Raw genomic sequence first — 20,269 nt, forward strand, 5'->3', positions numbered from 1 at the left:
TATCAGGGGAAGGCAAAGGCCACGCTGGAATTAAATTGAACGCAAGGACAGGTGGGCAAGGAGAGCCCACTAGTCTTCCAGGAGCGATGCACATTGCAGCCCCCAGCCCAGAGAACTATTAGGGGCTTGCACACCCACCTGGGCAGGCTGCCGGGGCCCCTTCCCTGCCTGAGGAAAGGACATGGAAAGCAGGAAAAGGACTGTATGTGCTGGGCACCCCAGGGAGGCAGGAGGGACCCTGCTGGGTCCTGCCCAAAGTGCTGTCCTGCTCCTTCCCATCACAGAGGTATTGCTCTTGGGGGAAGTCTCTGTCCCCTTCCTTGGGCTGGCTCTTGCAGGTTGGTACAGGCTCAGTGCCTGGGTGGAGGCAGTGCTGCAGATCCTGGGGAGAAAGGAGTGTGCTGGGGGTGGCAGAGCTGGGGCAGCCCCTGGAGATGGGGCAGATCGCCAGGAACCTACCACAGCTCTCAGCGCTGGCCTGCAGGGGTGATGAGGGCATCGGGGCTTTCTGCACCTGGGAGTGCCTGGATACTGGTCTGTTGTGCGTCCGTCTGTCCTTTCCGCTCCCTCCTCCGACCACTGGGACCCCCTTGCCTAGTATCCCTGCCCCAGGGATGCTCATCATCCCTGGGTCCTGCACACTTCTGGTCCCTGGGGAGTGCCTGGGGAAACCAATTGCTCAGGGGCACTGGGATGCTGCCCCAGAGAGAGAGGACAGCTCGGTGAATCTGTCCCCTGGGCTGCAGCACTGGTAGGGGTGCGCGTTAGGGCTGTACTGCAATGCTGTACATCTTGTATGTGCCTGAACATCTTATAGACAGACAGTGGTGCCAGTGAGTGTGTACCCACAGTGGTAACTGCCCGGATTCAGCTCATGTGTGGGAAGGTGTCGTGGGGAGGCTAGAGAGGACAAACGCACAGCATCCACGGGCGATGGACGTGCTTGAGGCACAGACTGGTCCTGGGGGTGGGTGGCTGCCCATGCCACCGTGCGCAGCTGGCTGGGGAGCCGAAAGCCGTGGAGGGGCAGCAGGCCTGCAGCTTCCCCCGGGTGGGTAGCGAGGGGGCCCGCCACCCCCGTGCCCGTCTCCTCGGCAGGGGCAATGCCCCTGCGCTTCGCGGGGTGGGAGGGGGCTCCTTTCCCAGGCGGCGGCAGGTGCCTTATCCTCCTGCTGTTTTCCTCCCGCAGCCGCTGCTTTCCCTCTCCTTGTTGTGCTCCAGCAGCTTCTCCACAGCCCTCAAGGTCGAGGGCCGGCGGCGGCCGGGCGGGCGGCAGCGCGCAGCCCCGGGGCCCGTGTTTTCGGAGGCTGCCCCCGCCTTCAAGGCTGCCGCTGCCTTCCCACGCCCGGCGCAGGTGCTGCGGGGCCCGGTTCACACGGCCGGCTCTCACAACAACCCCGGCCGATAAGGCGGCCCCGCGCAGCGGGACGAGACGGGGCAGCCGCGGGGGCCCGGGGACCCTTCGCGCCCCCCGGCTCCCGGGGGGCGGCGGGCGCCCAGCGCGCCCGGCCTGGCACCGCAGCTGCCCCGCCCGAGGCCGGCGCCCCCCGGGCCCCGCTGGGGGCTCCCCGGGGCAGCGCGGCGCAGCCCCCGCGGCGGCGGGGCGGGCCGGGGTCTCCGGCGGCGGCGGGCGGTGCCCGCGGTGCCCAATGGCCGCCCGCGCCCGGGCATAAAGGCGGCGGCGGCGGCACCGCGCTCCCCTCCGCCGGCCGGGCCCCCGGAGCCGCCCCTCCCCGCTGCCGCCGCCATGGGCCGCCCCCCGCCGCCGCTCCGCCTGCTCCTCGCCCTCCTCAGCATCCTCCTGCCGCCGGCCGGGATCGCCGCCGGCGCCGGGACCCGCCGCGCCCGTGAGCCGGGGCCGGGGCCGGGGCGGGGGGGGAGGTCCCTGCCCCATCCCGAGGGGCTGCGCCCGCCGCCGAGGGGCTGCTTGCTGCCCCCCGCCATCGGCTTTGGGGGGGGCCCTGCCACCTGGGGTGTCCCCCTTCTCCCCACCCCCCGGTGATGAATGGGTCCCTGCCCTCTGGGGCATCCTTCCCACCCTGACAGCATGGGGGGTCCCTGCACCCTGAGGAGCCCTGTCCCGCTGCCTAGGGGGCTTGGGGGGTCCCTGCCTTCCCTGGGGGAGGGCCGATAGGCTGTAGTTCTCCCTCCAGCCCCTCAGGAGGTCCTGGGGTGCCCCTGGCTGGGGCCAGTCCCCCCCTCCGCAGGGCTGTGCTGGGACCCCCAAGCGGGCAGCTGCATGGGGCGTGTGCCGGAGGGCGCTCGGCGCGGCTGCCCAGGCTGACTGCGGGCCGGGCTCCCTCTCTCCCGCAGTGCCCACCGGCCCCACATGCGCAGCCTCACGCCAGGCCGCCTGCGGTGCCGGCTGCATCCCCATTCCCTGGCTCTGCGATGGCGAGCAGCAGTGTCCCGATGGGACGGACGAGCAGTGCGGTGAGTGGAGGGAAGCTGGCACCCATCCTCTGTCGTGGGGAGGCTTGGGGGGCTGCACTGCATGGGCATCGAGGGGCCCTGGTGCCTAGGGGGGTGGTGGGGCAGGGCAGGCCAGAGGCACCTCACTCCTTGTTGGCTCTGCCAGTGGCTCCTGTGTGGCACCGTGCAGGGACGCGTGTGCCCCAGAGCTCCTGGGGGACGTCTGCGGCATGGGGACATATCCCGGATCCCATGCTGAGCGAGGCAGCCCCCCACCTGCCAGAGAGCCCTGTTGCGGGCTGCTGTGGGCCAGCCCCTTGGCAGAGCCCCGCGGGCATTGCCAGCACCCGCCCCGTGGCAGGACAGAGGGGACCCTTGTGATTGTGCCAGAGCAGTAGGTCCCAGTGACTGCGTGCTGTCCCTGCAGATGTTGCCTGTGGTGGGGACCCCCATGTTTGGCAGTGTGACGATGGCCGGTGTGTTTCTAGCAGCTGGCGTTGCGATGGTGCTGCTGACTGCCTGGATGGCTCTGACGAGCAGGACTGTGGTACGTGGTCTCTGCTGGGGGGGCTGAGTGGGGGTGGCTGAGGGCACAGGGCAGGGTGCGAGTGCTGCTCTGTTCCCTCAGTGTGCGGGGCAAAAAAGGTGCAGTGTCCCGGCACCCACCACTGCATCCCGCACTGGGAGCTGTGCGATCGGCACCAGGACTGCGAGGACGGCTGGGACGAGGAGGGGTGTCCCCAGCAGCCCTGTCTGCCCGGGCAGTGGCAGTGCAGGAACAGGGTGTGCATCATGGCCGAGTGGAAGTGCAACGGGATTGATGACTGTGGCGATTCCTCGGATGAAGATGTCTGTGGTAAGCGAGCACGCTGGATGGTCCTCAGTGGGGTGAGACCTGTCCAGGCCATGTATGAAATAGGGGGTACTTTGCCTTCTTGGGCTGCAGCTCCCCTTGGGATGGTGGGAAGCATCCCAGGAGCATGTTGATGCTTTGCGGGGCCTCCCCGTGAGTCTGGAACCCATGGCTTCTCCTGTGCCTGCCTGGTATGGGTCTGCCCTCCTGACATGAGCTGTGTGTGCCATAGCCCCCTGCCCGCCTGGCATGGTGCGGTGTGATGAGGGGAAGTGTATCCTGGAGTCACTGATGTGCAATGACGAGGACGACTGCCTGGACGGCACTGACGAGCCCAGCACGTGTGGTGAGTTGTGTGTGGCTGCTGGCCACTGCCCGTGTGGCTGGGGCCGGGGGGAGCCGCAGAGCTGTCCTGCGTCATGTCACCCCTCCGCTGCGTCCCTGCAGGTCGGAGCTGCTTTGTACGCAACGGGGGCTGCGCAGAGACGTGCACTGACACGCACTGGGGTGTGCAGTGCTCCTGCGGGGCCGGCTGGGTGCTGCAGGCGGACGGGCAGAGCTGTGCTGGTAAGGAGAGGTCAGGGTGTGCGCGCTTTGGGCATGCATGGCCTCGGCCACCAAGAGCGGGGTCTCCCTGGAGCCAGCACTCCTGCAGGACCGCCCACCTCAGCCCCGCTCCTGCCTGCGTGTTGCGCCTGGCCCCGCAAAGGCTGTGTCTAGGTCATGTCCCAGCAGCAGCTGGTGCATTTTGGGGCTGGGGCCCAGGTCCTGGTATCTAGGGAGCCTGCCTGTGGTTCCTGGGGAGCAGTGGCGGTGCGGTCTGGGGGCAGCTAGCCAGCCGTGTGGCAGGCTCCTGGCTGTGCCTATCCCCACAGATGTGGACGAGTGCTCCCTGGAGTACAGCCCCTGCAGCCAGCTGTGCAGGAACACCCCGGGTGCTTTCAGCTGCGCCTGCCTCCAGGGCTACACCCTGTGGCATGGCACCGCCTGCGAAGTGGCAGGTAGGGTGAGCTGGGGAGCCCAGGCTGTCTGAGGGGCTGGGCAGTGTCCCCAGCTAGCTGTGTCCCCGCTCATCGGGTGACGTCCCCCTCGCCCGGGCAGACAACGCGACACAGATCCTGGTGGCCGTGGGGCAGGACCTGGCCCTTCTGGATGTGCGGACTCAAGCCTACCGGCCCCTGCTCTCCACTGAGACCGAACCCCGCGCCTTGGTGTATGACCTGCTCCGAGAAACCTACTACTGGCTGACAGAGGATGGCGAGCTCCGCACTCACCTCCCGGGGAAGGGCACACGGCCCCTCTATGCAGGTGGGGAGGAGCGAGGGCGCTGGGTGCCATAGCAAGGCTGAGATGGGTGCTGAGAGCTGGCCTGCCACCTCAGCCCTGCCTTTCCCATAGAGGAAGGAGCAACCCAGGTTTTTCCTCCTGGCCTGAAACAGGGGTGCTGTGCCTTAAACTGCTTTGTCTCTGCAGATGCCGGGGAGGTGAACAGCATCTCCGTGGACTGGTTCACAGGGCAGCTGTACTGGGCCAGCAGCCACCCTGCAGCCATCTGCGCGGGGCTGGGCGATGGCCGGGGCTATGTGACAGTGCTGGGGAAGGACGTGGCACCGGAGCAGCTGACAGTGCATCCGGCTGCAAGGTGAGGAGCGAGTGAGCCGGGGTTGGTCCTGGGCTCCTGGGTGAGCGATGCCGGTGCTGACCGTGTCATGCCTGCTGTGGAGCTGTGGCAGCACTGGTGTTATGCCGTAAAGTGGGTGCTTAGTGCCTGCCCCCAGGTCCCTGTACTGGGTCAACCGCGGGCAGAGGGGCCGGACAGTCATTTCTGCAGCTGGCATGGATGGCTCAAACCGGCAGGAACTCACAGTGGTGTCCATGGAGGAGCCTGTGGGGCTGACCCTGGACCATGTGGCTGGCAGGCTGTACTGGATCAGCGAGTACAAGGAGGTAGGGATGTGGGGCAGGAGGCTCTGCCCCCTCCCACGTGCTGGGAGGCCAGGAGGTGGGAGTGGGGAGGGTGGCCCCGGTTCTCCTGTGGCTACGGCCAAGGCATGGGAGGGAGCAGGGAGCGGTGCCCAGGTCTGGCACACATCCCTGGGCTGGGAGGGGGAAGGCACCGTGAGCCCCATGGCTGCGGGACAGTGCCGGAGTGTGGGGGTGCCACGCGGTCACCATGCCTTGCCTTGTCCCCAGTCCATTGAGACGCTGCGGGTGGATGGCAGCGGGCGCCACTCCTTTCCCGCTGTCCTGCGGAGCCACATGGAGCCACTGGGCCTGGCTGTGTTCGAGAGCCGGTTCTTCTGGACTGACGGCACAGAGTTGGTGTCAGCCACGCGGGCCTCTCCCCAGGATCACGCAGTGTTGCTCCGTGCCCCTGTCACGGCTTTCACTGTGCTGCATGCACTGCAGCAGCCTCCCCGTGAGTACCCTGCCGGGAGCCCACAGTGTGTGCAGGGCTGGCAGCACCCCCACCGCTTCCCTGTGTGCTAGGGGAGGCTGTGCTGGGTCCTGGAGCTCACCGGGTCCTGCCTGATGGCTATCCTGGTCCTGTGACGAGGGGTTGTGGGGTTGCAACAGGGGGGACATATGAACCTGTAGGAAAGCTGCTGAGTCCCATGGCTTTGGGTAGAGCTGAGCCCTCCTACCTCATGTGACACTACTACCCTGCCTGGGGTAGCCAGCCCATATCCAGCCCTGGGACAGCCTGTGGTTTTGGGGGATCGGGAGAGGCATGGGGGGTCATGGCTGCCCGAGGTCTTAATGTCCCCTTGCTCCCAGGGGACACTGCTGCATGTGCTCCGGGCCTGTGCAGTCACCTTTGCCTCCTGTCCCCTGTGCACCCTCGGGGCTACAAGTGTGCGTGTCCAGAGGGCCTCTTCCTCCTGCCCTCGGGGAAGTGCGCAGGTGAGCAGGGTCTGGGAGGTGGGCTGGGCTGCCTGGGGCAGGATGCATCGCTGCGGGAGTCGGAGGGGGGCTGTAAGGGGCTGTGGCTTTGGTGGGATGAGGTTCCCAGCACACACCAGTGCTGTTACGTTTCTGCCTTGGTTCATGCGGGTGACCCCATCCGTTGCCACCAGGGCCACGCTCACACACTGCCCTTGTACCCTGCAGAGCTGTCCATCGTATATGCGTCGGGGAAGGCCATCTCCCTCGTGCAAGTGGGCCCTGGAGCACACAGCAAACGGCTGCAGGAGTGGCGGGAGCCCCTCCACCTGCAAGATGTGGACTGGCAGCGGTCAGTGCTCTATGGGACGGATGACCGTGGGACACTGCTGCGTGTCATGGGGCACCCTGGCAGGAGAGAGACCATTGCAACTAGGCTGCCAGGTGAGATGCTATGGGGTGATGGAGGGCATGCTCCCCTTCCTGGTGCTCCCTGAGGATCTCCTGGGTGCAGAGCACAGCAGTCCCATAGTGCCCACACTGGGGCTGTGCTGAGGCACCAGGCAGCTGTGCCCTGGTTTTAGGGGCAGGGAAGAGCCAGGCGGAGGAGCAGGGTCATGGGACAGCCCCGTAACTGCTTGCCTGCCTGCTCTTGCCAAGTCTGCTCCGCCCATGTGGACATCCGCTCGGGGGACCTGTACTGGCTCGCATGTAACCGGAGGGACATCGGGGTGATCCAGGCATCTGACATGTCCCCACGCATCCTGCACCGTGCTCGCAGCAGCATCCAGCACCTCTTCTTGGACTGGCAGCGGAGCACCCTGTACTGGCTGGCCCGTGGGCAGCCCCTGCAGCAGCTGAGCCTGGCTGGGGGTGCCCCACGGGATGCCTGGAACGAGACGTGGCCTGGAGACCTGCCTGCAGTCATGGATAGCAGAGCCTTCAGCCTGCTCTGGAGCTCAGCCCTGGGTGAGCCCTGGTGGTGTCTGGGTCCCTACATGCAGCAGGTCCCTGCCCAGGCAGTGGGGTGCTCATGGGGCAGACTCTGTCCCATGGCTGGGCCCTTGGCCTCAGCCATGAGGTCCTTGCCATAGCTGTGGGTTCTGGGGGCACAGGGTGGGCCACGAGGGGTGCCTGCGGGCCCCAGGGCACTACTATCCCTCTGCCTTGCAGGCCTGCGGGCACTGAGTCTGACCAAGCGGCAAGCAGTCACCCTGGCACCCAGCTGGTCCCACGGCCTCGTGGCTGCCTTCGAGCCATACCTGGTGTCGGCAAACGGGACAGCTCTGCTGCTGTGGGACCGGAGGACGCTGGCCCTTGTGCTGTCCCTGCCAGCAGCAGGCGTGCAGGGAGTGGTGGCCTTCGTGGGCTCAGAGCCGCAGGCTGGTAAGAGTGGCCATGGCTCTGTGCCTGGTGCTGGTGTTGTACCTGATGGGGCTGGGTGGCCCGTGTTGCTCCGAGCTGAGGCAGGGTGCCTGGCTGCTGTTGGCTATGTGGGGTGCTCTTGGAGGTGCCCAAAATGTGGGGAGGGCACAGCCCCAAATCCAGGCTCATGTTGCAGTGCCTGTGCCTCTGCCAGTGCCACCAAGCAAGGGGTCTGCCCTGCCGCTCCCTCCACCTGTGACCACCACTACAAGGACAACCACAAGCACCACTGCTGCTCGGCCTACCACCTCCGCCACGAGACCTACGCCAAGCAAGACCACCACTGCACTCACCACTACTCCTGCACCAACCAGCAAGGCTACCACAACACTAGCCACCACCACCAGCCAGTCCACATCAACCAAGACCACCCCTGTGCCAACCACTGCCCGGACCACACCAACCAAGACCACCACTGTGTGGCCAGCGACCACCAGCACCACCACCACCACTCGGTTCTTGCCAATGAAGACCACTGCCCCACGGCCAACTACTATCACCCAGCGCCCAACCAGCCCTGCACGAGTAGTGCCACCTACCCCACCCCTCCTGTCCAGCCCTGCACACCCCCTGACCCCAGTCCCCCATCTGTCCTGTCCTCGCACACATGTGCCCTGCCGTGACGGCACCGAGTGCGTGGCCCAGGAGTACATGTGTGATGGGGAGAAAGATTGTGCGGATGGCTCTGATGAGGACGGGTGCGCCCAGCTCTGCGACACCCCAGGTAGGAGCTGTTCTTCAGTCCCCTGCGCAGCTGGGTCTCCCCGTGCCAGGGTTTCTGGCTGCTTCCTGGTGGGGTTGGTGGGATGGGACCCTGGGAAGGTCTGAGTGTGTTGTGCACCCTGAAGCTTGTGATGTGGCATGCTGGTTTCTTCTGAGCTTGGCACTGGGCTGGAGGTGCTGCGAGTCAGAAGGGGACGACAACACTGGCCTCACTGCTTACTGTGACCTAGATGCGGCTGAGCTGAGACTGCCTCAGTCGCCTTGCTTGGGACCTAGATGCACTGGGATGCACTGACTAGGAGGGACCAAGCCCTGTTGCTGTACTGTGGGGCTATTCTAGGTTGCTGGGGGGCTAGCAGGTCTTGCTGGCTGCCTACTGCAGGCTTAGCAAGACCTCTTGTCTCCCCAGGGGCCTTCCACTGCGCGAGTGGAGCCGTGTGCGTCAGGGCTGTGGAGCGCTGCGATGGGGTGCCGCAGTGCCCTGATGCCTCGGATGAGACAGGCTGCTGGAGCCCCACACAGGAGTGTGCCCTGCGCTGCGACGCTGCCACCCGCTGCGTCCCCGAGAGCTGGCTGTGTGACGGCCATGCTGACTGCCTGGACCACGCCGATGAGCAGGGCTGTGGTGAGACCCTGGCACTGGGTGGGACGGGGGCTTCTGGGGGTTGCCTGCCCCACAGATGGGTGCACCAGGCTTCCCATGGGTCCAGAAGCAGGCACTGCCCAGGGCAATCCGCTGAGCGGCTGGAGGGGCTGTACCCTGCTCAGTGCCATGCCGGGGATGGGGATGGGGATGGGGATGGGGACGGTGCCCCTGCTCAGCCTTGGCCCTGCCTGCAGTGCTGAAGAAGTGCGGCCCGGCTGAGTTCTCCTGTCGGAGTGGGCAGTGCGTGGCCCTGGCCCTGCGCTGCGACGGCGACCGTGACTGCCGGGATGGCTCGGATGAGGAGGGCTGCGCCGTGCCCCGGCCGCTGCTCTGCCGCACGGGCGAGGTGGCATGTCCCCACAGCGGGGAGTGTGTGCCGGAGGCCTGGCGCTGCGACAGCGCCGCCGACTGCGGGGATGGCACAGATGAGCAGGTGGGTGGGGTGGCGGGGACACAGCCTGTCCCCGCTCGCTCCCAAGAGGGCTGGTGGCCCTGTTCACCCTCTGCTCTTGCAGGGCTGTCCCTGGGAGGAAGGGCTGTGTGGGGACCGGCAGTGGGGCTGCTCCCATGGCCACAAGTGCATCCCTGATGTCTGGCGCTGCGATGGAGAGAATGACTGCACAGATGGCAGCGATGAGGCTGGCTGTGAGCAACACCCTGCTTTATCCCCAGTGTGTCTCACCCAGTGGTGGTTGGTGGGTGCCCAGCACAGAAGGAGGTGGGGACGTGTCTGTGCCGAGGCGAAAGGCCACGTGTGCTCGTTGCCTCTTCCCAGCATCTATGGTGGCTCCAGGTCTGTTGGCCCTGTAGGGTGGTGGCCTTGGGATTAGGATAGCCTGAAGCCAGGCTACAAGCACACAGCTCTGGATGTGGCTGCAGTGAGCCCTGGCCACCCTGTGGGAGCAGCTGCATCTGCCCCAGCTGAGCAAAAGGAGCTGGTGGGCAAGGCTCAGAGCAGCCTTCCCTGCATGTCCCTGCAGGTCAGCCTGCTCCCTGCCAGAGTCACGAGTACCCATGTGGGCCGGGGGCCTGCCTGAATGCATCCCTGGTGTGCGACGGCCGGCAGGACTGCGCAGACGGCTCGGATGAGGGGGGGAACTGCTCTGTGCCCTGCCAGCGGTCCTGCACTCATCTCTGCTACCCCTCGCCTCAGGGCCCTGTGAGTGCCAGCAGCCTTGGTCCAGGGGCTTACCCTGCCATGCTGCCCTGGTCCGGCTGCAGGAGGGAGCCTCATGTGTCCCCAAGAGGGGACCCTGACAGCCCCTTTCCCCACAGCGGTGCTGGTGTGACCCGGGCTATCGGCTGGCCGAGGACGGTCTGTCCTGCATGGACATAGATGAGTGCACAGAGTGGGGTGAGGAAGCCTGCAGCCAGACGTGCCTCAATGCCCCGGGGTCCTACAGCTGTGGCTGTCTCCCTGGCTACCTGCTGGAGCCCGATGGCCGTGTCTGCAAACTCGGTGGTAAGCCCTGGGACAGCCAAGCAGTGCTGAAGGTCCCTGGCACTCTAGGGTACACCAGGAGCTGGTAGGTGCCTGTCCCCCTGTGCCTGCTGCCCACGGGGAGCCTTGTATTCCCGCGTACGGCCCTGTCCCATCTGTTGTGGCCTCCCAGGCCCCACTCAGCTGTGAGCTGCTGCTTGCCAGCCCATGGCTAGTTGGAAAATCCATCTGCACTAGCTGGGGAACATGCTGTGCAGTAGGGCTGAGTCCCAGCAGGCTCCAATGCCTGCGAATGCTGCGTTCCCTGCCTGCGTATGCTGGGGCTGTGGGGCCACCAGCGCTGAGCAGGGTCCGGGTGGCTCTGTGTTGCCCCAGGTCCAGAGCCCATGCTGCTGGTGGCTGTGCAGTCAGAGCTGCTGTCCTGTGGCCTGCGGAGTGGGCACGAGGAGGTGCTGCTGCCCACTGACAAGGACCGCGTTGTCTTCTCGCTCGACTATGACCTGGTGGAGAGGAAAATCTTCTGGATGGACCTCGCCACAGAGAGCATCCGCTGGCAGGACTTCGACTTGGGCAAGAAAGGCACACTGGTGAAAGGTGGGCTGTGACAGCGTGGGGTTAGCAGGGCTGGCCTCTCTGTGGCTGTGCAATCTTCAGGTTGCAGTGGGGTGCCAGGCTGTGTCCCCTTGCATAGAGAGGTGCTGGTGGGAGCAGGGCTGGGAGGAGCTGGAGCTCCTGGGATGGAGGGGACCTGGGCTGGGAGCATCGTGCCAGAGGGCCATGCAGCTGTCACCCCATGGGTGCTGACTCTTGGGCGCATTGCAGGTGTGAGGTCGGACTGTATAGCAGTGGACTGGCTCGGGAGGAACCTGTACTGGACAGATGGGGCAGCAGGGCAGGTGCTGGCCACTCGCCTGGGGGCTGCCTGGCGAGGGATACCGGAGTACACTGTGGTGATGGATGGAGACCTGGACCGGCCCCACTCCCTGGTGCTCCAGCCTCTGGCAGGGTAAGACTGGGACAAGAGGACATGGGGACCTCCTTGCCATCCTTGCCCTGCCCCATTTTCCTCCACAGAGGCAGGCAACAGGCTGGGGAAGAGTTGGGATGGCCTCACCTGGGTGCTGTTGGGGCTGTGCGACTGGGGAAGGAGCCCACCTGTCCCTGCCCTGGGTGGAGCTCTCAGTGTGTCCCTGGTGGGATGGGAAGCTCCGTGCTGCTCCTCTGGGCTGCCCAGACGATGGATGTGGCAGGTCTGTGGGCCAGCACCTCTCTTCCCACCAGGCTGCTGTACTGGTCAGAGGTGGGGAGCCACCCACGGCTGATGGAGGCCACCATGGATGGGAGTCGGCGGCATGTGCTGCTGGCCGACGGGCTGGGCTGGCCTACAGCACTGGCCCTCGACCTCCCCACCTGGAGGATCTTCTGGCTGGATGAGAAGCTGGGCAGCGTCGGTTCTGCACGTCTGGATGGCACCGGTGTGAAGGTGTGTGGTGCGGCTCTGGTGACGGGGCCCTGACGGGGGCCGGGGTGCGCGCTCACAGCCTCTCTGCCAGGTCCTGCAGCTGGGCTGGGTCCAGAGCCCCTTCGCGGCGGCTGTGTGCGAGGGCGAGCTCTACTGGTCGGAGAGGAAGGCATGGTCTGTGCAGCGGGTGGACAAGGCCAGCGGCAAGAACAGGACTGTGCTGCTCAAGCGACACGGGGAGCCCCACGGCCTCCAGGTACCTACCTGGGGGAGCTCCGAACCCTGCCGCACCAGCTTTGCTCTGAGTGCGGAGCCACTGGGAGCTGTACTCCCGTCCCGGTGGTCCTTGGGCAGCAGTCCCTGTGGTCAAGAGTCTCCGGTTCTCTTGGAGCATCTCTGCCTCACCATGCTGCCCCTAGCTGGGCCGTGTCAGGCCTCGGGAGCATGGCACGGTGTCGGTCATGCTCAGCTCCACTGCTGGGTGCTGGCAGGGCCGTGAGGCTGAGCCTGCCCTTCCCGCAGGTGATACACCCAGCCCTGCGCCCCGTGGCCGCTAACCCGTGCGAGACGCGTGGATGCTCCCACCTGTGCCTGCTGAGCGCCAGGCACACTGGGCAGTGCCGGTGCCCCACCGGGCTGACGCTGGCCGCTGATGAGACCACCTGCCTGCCCCTCCGTGATTCGGCCTTTGCCCTCCTGGTGTCACCGGCAGCTGTGGCGCAGGTACCGTCCTCCGGAGCCAGCCCTGGGGGCTGCTGTCCTTGATGTTGTCGGGGGAGCGGGGTCCCAGTCCTAGTGCTGCCATCTTCTTCCAGGTCTACCTGAAGGACCTGCCCACAACGGCTGGATCCCATGGCCTTCCCCCACACCGGGCCCTGCCCTTGGCCAAGGTGGGCCGCCTGACAGCCGTCGACTACGCAGTGAAAGACAAGAGCCTGTACTTTGCGGAGGTGGGGGGTGACTCTATCGGGCTGCTGCGCCTGAAGGACTGGGGCCGGCTGTCCTGGAAGCAGGCGGTGGCTGTGGAGGGCACGGTGACATCCCTGGCCCTGGACTGGCTGAGCGGGAACCTGTACTGGATCGGGGGGCAGCCGCCCAGCATCCATGTGGCAGCTCCCGGGGGGCGGTGGGCCCTGGCGCTGCTCAGCGAGGGGCTGCAGGGCGCTGCCTGGCTGGCACTGTGCCCTCGCGCCTCCACCATGTGCTTTGTCACGGCAGCCAGCAGCCGCAGGCCCGGCGCCATGGTGGAGTGTGCAGCCATGGACGGCACCGGCCGCAGAGTGGTCTGGAGGAAAGCCCGGGCTCCCACTGGCCTCGCCTTTGGGGGTGCTGGCACCCGGCTGTACTGGGCAGACCGCGGTGAGTGTGGGCTGAGCCAGGGCACCGCTGGGGATAGCGGTGGTGCGGGTGCTCGGTCCAGAGGGCACCGCCGGGCACGGCTCCGAGGGGCAGCCCGGAGCCCTCTGTGCCCCCGCATCTGATGTCCCTGCATCTGTGCCCTGCAGAGAGAGGCACCATCAGCAGCGTCGAGCTGGACGGGTCCCGCTTCCGGGTGGTGCGGGAAGGGCTGCACGGCCTCTCGTTCTTCGCCGTCGGAGAAGGCTTTCTGCTCTGGAGCACGACCTCAACCAACGGTGAGTCTGTTTGCTGTGCTTTGTCCAGCTCCTCCTACTGTACCAGGACACAGGGGTATCTGCCAGTCCCTGTGGGGTGCAGGCTGCCCCACCCCGGGAAGGGCAGGCTGGGGGACCCCACCTCCCATCCCGGGCATCCTTGCGGGAGGAGGTGGAGCAGTGCTGACCCCATGTGTCTCCAGGCTCCAGCAAGATCGGGCACAGCCGGCTGGAGCGGCCCGAGAGCTGGTGGTTCCCAATGGAGCAGGAGCTGGTAGCCATGAGGATTTACAGTCAGTTCTCACAGGAAGGTGGGTCTGGGGCTGCCCCAGCCCAGGGCATCTGGGGGGTTGAGCCATGCCCTGTGGTGTCCATGCTAACCCATGCTGTTTTGGCAGGCACCAACGGCTGTGCGAAGAGCAATGGAGGCTGTGCCCAGCTCTGCCTACCCAACCCTGCAGGGCGGCTGTGCCGCTGCTCCCCCGGCTACCACCTGGTGCGTGGGGTGGCATGCACGCTGGCAGTGCCCTGCCCGACCCCGCTCCAGCCCTGCCCTGACCTCCAGAGCTGCATCTCTGGAGAGCAGGTCTGCGATGGACACCCTGACTGCGCCGATGGCTCCGATGAGTCTGACTGTGAGTGCCTGCCCGCAGCCGGGGCGTGCAGGGGTCCTGGCTGGGCACAGCGGGGGCCTGCCCAGTCTCCCCCAGTTCAGGAAGAGGGTCTCACCTGGGTCTCTGCTGATCTATGCCCATCCCTCTAGGCTCCTCCATGGAGGTGAGGAAGCAGGTCCCCACAGTGGCACCATCAGGAATGTCCCATGTGGAAGAACAGAAAACAGCCTTACCCACAGCTGCACCCAAGCCTCAGCAGCCCAGCCCCAGCCTGCCCACAGCCCCGGGCCCCCGGAAGCATGGAGAGCCCTTCCTGGTACCCCCCAGCACTGAGGAGGTGCTGGGGGCCGTGCCGTGCAGCAGCGAGACGTGTAACCTGCGTGGGGACTGCGCCATCGAGGGTGGGCGAGTGACGTGCCACTGTGCCCTGGGCTATCGTGGTGACTACTGTGAGGAGGCAGAGGTGCAGCCCGTTGCAGGACCTATCGCCCTGGGGGTGGCCGTGCTCCTGCTGCTCGCTGCCGCTGCTGTGGGGGCCCTGGCTTACATGCGGAGGCGGGACAGGCGGAGGAGGTGAGCTCTGGGGCTGGGCTGGGCCAGGTACAACTGAGGATGGAGAAGGACATGGTCTCCCTGCCCAGGGACAGCCTGGTGTCCTGAAGCACTCCTGGGCTATGTGGAAAGCTCCCATCACTCCTGCAGGCTGTTACCGGGGGTCGCGGCAGGACCTTGGGATCTGCCCCATCTCTAGGAGATGGCCATGCCATCCTCAGTGTACTTTTTTACCTCCCCAGGACCTCAAGCACTGCCTCCACACGGGTGCTGACCTTGTACCACCGTGAAAGCGACCCTGAGGAAGAGGACGAGGAGGAGGAAGAGCTTCCCCCCAAGAGTGATACCTTTGTGAATGAAGCTTACGATGGGAAAGAGGTGAGCAGCATCTGGAGCAAGCCCTGGTAGGGACTCCCCTGCCACTCTGGGGTGCCCCACGGTCCCCCTGATATGCAGATCCCTCCCCAGGCCCAGCACTGGCATGGTGCCCACTGTTGAGGCAAGCTCTGCCCTCCTGCTGGGGGAGAGGGGCAAGACCTGGGGGTGCCTGGAGCCTGGCTGGTACAGGGGCTGCCTGTGGCTGGAGCCCCTGTGCCAAGGTGTGGGGCGGACCCAGGGAGGCTGGCTCAGACTCATGCCTGATGCACCCATCTGTGATCTCTGCAGGAGCTGCCAGCCCCACTGAGGAAGGGATCATCTCGCCCTGACACTGTATTTTCATAAAGGAACGTTGTGCAGCATCTCTGGTGCCATTGTGGTTTGTGTGTGGGCCAGGGAGGGGAGGTTGGTTTGTTCTTCCCGGATCTCTAAGCTCTGGGGAACTTACAGTCCAGAGCAAAAAGCTTTGGGAGGTTTTTCAGGAAGTCTCCAGCCCCAACACACTCTCCGAGCGACCTGAATCTGATCCCCCACCGCAGGGTGCATCCTGTACCATCCCTTAACCGCACTTGGAGCATCTCAATCCACCGTCCCTCTGCAGCAAGGCTTAGCTTGCTGACCGGGGTGCTTTGGGCTCACCTGGGGTAGAAATCTGGCTGAATAGTTCTGCAAGGAAGCTGGCTCAGCTCTTGCTCAGCACCCTGCATAACAGGGCAGGATTTTATAGTGCAGTTCTGGCGTCCTGAGTGTCCCCTACAAACCAGTAAGACCAGTTTTACTGCCTTGCACCAAGCTAATGATGAAAGGGGAAATATACGCTACTTTTTTTCCCTGCGATCTTTTTTTTTTTTTTTTTCCTTCCCTCCCCCCCTCCCCCCCCCCCGAAGTGGCTGTGCTCAAGGAAGGAGAAACCTCTTCCAGAGCTGATTTTGACCATGGGGGAAAAGCCCTTGAGGAAGATGCTATAAAAGCCACCTGTCCCCTTCTACAGACCTTTCCTCCCTGCTTCAGGCAAAAGCACGGGAGAGCTGGGTTAGCAGTGCCCGCTGGCTCTCAGCCACGCCTGCCTGGCAGAAAGCCCATAACCATCCCACAGCACAGACCCGTTGCTCTTCATTTATTTTGCTCTTTGCACAGCCCTGAGTTGAGCAGAGACGTGTGGGAGGTGCTCCCCTCCCCTCTTCCCAGCCCTGAAGGCTACACGGTGCTAACCTGCACCTTGCTCACGTTGGAACACCGGAGCTGCCTTTGCCCAAGCTGCTGCACGGTGCAGGAGGATGAGCTAAAAGCTACATGGAGGGGCTGGAGCCAGGGCTGGTCCTCAACCCAGCATGGCTTTGGCACAGTTGTGGGATCTGGAGCACAGCAGGCTTTTGAGGAGGTTGCAGAGATTCAAGCCAGGTCCTTGGTCTTGTTTCCAGCCTGCTCTGAGGTGCCCCAAGAGAAAGGCATGGCTCAGAGGTGCAGGGGCCAGTGCTGCTCTCCGCGCCAGGCACATGGGCTTGCCAGTGCCCGCTGCTGTCCCTGTGCTGGGGCTACAAGTCGGAGTCACAAGGCAGGGTGCTTCTCCAGTGTTGTCCGTCTCGCTCGTCCTCCAGCACGTCCCAAGGATTGCGGTAAGCCCCAGGGGGGGAGCACGGCCCAGCCTCCAGCACAGCGCTGGGGGGCAGTTTGGGGGCCCTGCGCTCCTTGCAGCAGTGGTGGAAGCTGAGGGTGAGGGCCAGCCCCCCCAGGATCTCCAGGCAACTTCCCAAGTAGTTCAGCACCAAGCTGTAGCCTACAACCAGCGTGCTGCGAGCTGGTGCGGGCAGTGCCCACAGCTCATGGGTGTACCAGGAGGCAGGCACGAGGCTCAGCAGCCCCGAGAGGAGCAGCACAAGCCCTGCCACGCCAGCCAGCAGGTGCCGTGGCTCCTTCCGCCAGCAGCGAACCCCCAGGGCGGCCACCACCAAGCCCAGGAGGGTGAGCACCAACGAGGTGGGCATCAGCCCTTGGGCCACCCGCACGGGCACCTGCGCAAAGTAGCCCAGCTCATCGGCCTGCCCGCAGCGGCGCTCATGGCTGCTCTGCTGCTCTCTGCACATGTCCCAGATGCCCTGCTCCAAGACGAGGTCAGCAGGCTGGTCGGGTAGGAGGCTCACCTGCCTCCAGCTGGGGGTCAGCGTGCCCGTCAGCGTCAGCAGGAGCCCGCAGGGGCACAGCACCAGCCCCACGATCATCGCCGTCGGCGTCCGCATGCCGGGGAGGTGGGTGCAGCGGGCTCCAGCGCGCTCCTGCTTGCCAGAGGCAGGGAGGTCCGGGGGGGCTCCGGGGGAGCAGGGGCTCGCTGCTGCCGCCCCTCACCTGGGCAGAAGAGGTGGCCCTGGTGCCCCAGGGCTGCTCGGTGCAGGCAGGGGGATCCGGCGGTCGGCCAGTAGTCCCAGGGCCCCCCGGTGCGGTGGGCGAGCCCGCGGAGCTGGCGCTGGCCACCGCCCTGGCTGTGCCCGGGGCCGTGGGGAGGTGCCAGCGGCAGGAGGAAGTGCGGGCAGGGGGGAGTGGAGTGCGGGCAGGGAGGAGTGCGGGCAGGGGGGAGTGGAGTGCGGGCAGGGAGGAGTGCGGGCAGGGCGGAGCCCGGCGCAGGCAGGGCCGGCCGGCCCCCAGCCCCGGCTGCGGCGGGGGCAGCGCCTTCCAGGGCCGCGGGAGCCTGCGGGCAGGGCCGGAGCTCTGCCCCCCGCTCTGCCTGCAGCCGTCCCCGGGCTGCAGCTGGCACCGGGACGTCTCGGCGACACCCTGGGGCTTGGCCGCGCTCGGTCCCCACTGCTCCCTGCTGGGGAAGCACAGGACCCTGGGATGGCTCACTTAACCGAACGGGCTGGGAACTTATTTTACTATCAACTGAATCAGTTTATGAAAATCATTCATTAAGATGAAGTGCTAGCAGCTCTCATAGTTGGTAAGGGGTCCTCCCCAGGCCCAGGAGATCTTCCCAGCCCCTGGCCTTCATCTTCTTGCTCTTCATCCCAGCAAGCATCTCCCTGTCCTTCAGGGACCACTCCTGACCGCTCTTCCCTTCCCAGGCTGCGCTCAGAGGCCGCCCTCTCAGCGGGAGAAGTCCCTGGGATGTCCACTGAGACAGGTATGGGAAGTCACTGCATTTGAGAACCCCTGTGTGGGCTTTTGAGCCCCCAAAAGCACTGGTCTTGGGCCTCCCCAAATTTCCCCGAATTTCTGCCAGTCACGCTGAGCCCAAGAGAGGGCAGCATCCTCTGTGGATTAATTTGGGACCAGCAACCCCAGCTGATCTGGAGGGCTGGCTGTATGTGTACCCCAGAGCATCTTTGCTGGTTTCGTGGCCCTGGCCACCTGGAGGGCTGGGTGGGGCTGCTCTGGGCCAGCTGCTCCCCGGCTGCCTTCCCCACTCCTCCGTCCTACAGCTGTTCCCTGAGTGCCCCGAAACCCTGCTGCTCTATGGGTGCCAGGTCATTTTGAGGATGGATGGTGGAGCTGTTGATGACTGGATCTCAGCCCAGCTGGAAGGCAGAGGTGTGTTGGACTCAGCCAGAGGCTCACGTCCCCAGCTGCATCTGCAGGGCAGCAATGCTGACAGCCAGCTGTGCGTAGCTCCAGACTGGGGACACCTGGCTTTGTCATATGCAGCTAGTAGTTTTCTAAAATTTGGCACTCCTCAGCTGAGAAACTAAGCTAGGGATTGCTGTTTCTCTTTCTATCCCATTAATTTTTTTTTAACTTTTACCCTGCTCCAGCCATTAACTCCGTACCAAGCCACCCATTACTGCCCTTGGAGCTGTGGGTCCAACCAACACCCCAAATGCTGCCTGCCTGATGTGTTGCCTGAGGCTGCCTTATGCCATGGGACCTCCATCCCTGACAGAAGCAGGCGCCAAAAGAGCCTGAAATCTTCTAGCAGGAGGCTGCATTGTCCCTTCCATTTGGACATGAGGTGGAGGTTGGCTGTGAGAAGACGTAGTCCTCCTAGGGGAGAGGGAGGCAGAGGGAAAGGGCTGGTAGCGGGATGGGTGGCACGGTGAGCCTGGGTGCTATGGGTGAGGGCCTGTCAGTGCTGTTTGGCTCCTCTGGAGCTCAGGAGGTTTTTACTAAGGTGACAAAACACAGCTGGGTGGCAATGCTGGCAGGTAAAGCAGTGGTCACCTGTGGACCAGCCAGGCCGAGCTGTAGCTGTGAGCAGGTGGGAGCAAGCCCTGAGCCCTGAGTGGCGGGCGAGGTCTTTGCTCCCCATCCCAGATGGGCGGGCGGGGTGGGTGCCAGCCCTGCTGGAAAGGAAGAAATTCTGCATCTTGTTGGATTTGGCCACGTTTTTCCCAGACAGGCCAAGAAACCTAGAGGCCTGTTGTTTGCGATGCAAGGGGTGCCACAGGTACCCCACCCTGGGCTTTGCAGTGCCTGCCCTAGGGTGCCTCTCCCTGCAGCGCCTTCCTTCTCTCGTCTGCTCCCCCAGCGATGCTCTGCCCCTTTTGCCCTCGCTCCCACAGGCTTGGGTTTGGGAGGTGGCTGCTGCTTGGATCTGCAGCAGCAAGTAGAAGCTGGGTGCTGGGAGCGTCGCAATTAAGCACTGGGGTCAGGTTTAACAACCTGGGCCTTTCCAACTTACTAATAATGCCCAGGAGGATGCAGCTGCCATTTGGGCTGGTGCCCAGGCTCCTGATTGCAGGGCAACAATAAGCAGATTAGGCTATGTGGCCCTGATGCTGGGTGACCTGCCCTGAATAAGCTCGGGGAAGGAAACGGGATTAACAGAGCTGTTTCCCGATGCCATAAAGTTATAGATTGTTCATTTCTTCCCTTTTACTTTCTAATGAGGTGGTATGAAAAGCAATTCAAAGCAGAGCATGGCCCTTTCCAAGTTCTGGGGAAGCATTTAAAACCATCTGGTCTCAGAGATAAAATGGTCTGGCTGAAACGGCCTTCCTTCCCACATTTCCCTAGCTGCTGGGTGGGGAGAGCTACCTTACTTGGTGTTTCCTACTTCTCCAAGGCTGTGACTTAGTTTTTCCTACCTTGGTGAAGTCACCTCTTTAAGAACATGATGGAAACTATCCAGGCCTGGTCAAGTTGGCTTGCATTTTATCATTATTATTTTTTAACCCTGCTTTGTAAATTGGAGGAGCAGCAGAAGGCCTTGAGCTAACTGGAACTGGAAAAGATCCAGGGCAGGATGGTCAGAGCTTGAGATTGATTCCAAGGGAAAAAAAAAAAATTTTAAAAAAAAAATCTATAATCGGCTATTGAGTGTCGGGTTGCTGCTTCCA

At 64.3% G+C, this 20,269-nt stretch overlaps 2 protein-coding genes across 2 annotated transcripts; one reads left to right on the plus strand and one right to left on the minus strand.

The window, feature by feature from the left end:
* Positions 1 to 434: 434 nt before the first annotated feature.
* LOC309592033 (uncharacterized protein) lies at positions 435 to 15,032 on the plus strand (the record flags this gene model as incomplete). The annotated part of the gene is made up of 33 exons (XM_082315057.1): positions 435 to 534; positions 2,314 to 2,433; positions 2,840 to 2,959; positions 3,041 to 3,268; positions 3,498 to 3,611; positions 3,713 to 3,832; positions 4,141 to 4,266; positions 4,367 to 4,573; positions 4,739 to 4,907; positions 5,044 to 5,212; positions 5,459 to 5,684; positions 6,044 to 6,169; positions 6,377 to 6,592; positions 6,809 to 7,117; positions 7,322 to 7,534; positions 7,728 to 8,297; positions 8,706 to 8,921; positions 9,137 to 9,375; positions 9,458 to 9,587; positions 9,923 to 10,101; positions 10,218 to 10,404; positions 10,759 to 10,977; positions 11,206 to 11,389; positions 11,665 to 11,866; positions 11,937 to 12,101; positions 12,368 to 12,568; positions 12,661 to 13,204; positions 13,351 to 13,479; positions 13,662 to 13,769; positions 13,857 to 14,093; positions 14,222 to 14,235; positions 14,371 to 14,645; positions 14,867 to 15,032. The coding sequence occupies 33 exons, from the start codon at positions 435 to 437 to the stop codon at positions 15,030 to 15,032; spliced, it is 6,528 nt and encodes a 2,175-aa protein (XP_082171183.1).
* A 1,505-nt stretch (positions 15,033 to 16,537) lies between these two features.
* Positions 16,538 to 17,239, minus strand: CLDN23 (claudin 23; the record flags this gene model as incomplete). Its single annotated transcript, XM_082315022.1, has 1 exon — positions 16,538 to 17,239. One exon carries the CDS (start codon positions 17,237 to 17,239, stop codon positions 16,538 to 16,540), a length of 702 nt encoding a protein of 233 aa, XP_082171148.1.
* Positions 17,240 to 20,269: the final 3,030 nt, after the last annotated feature.

Source organism: Platalea leucorodia, assembly GCF_965183815.1.
Source record: "Platalea leucorodia genome assembly, chromosome: 6".
Classification (NCBI taxonomy): domain Eukaryota; kingdom Metazoa; phylum Chordata; class Aves; order Pelecaniformes; family Threskiornithidae; genus Platalea; species Platalea leucorodia.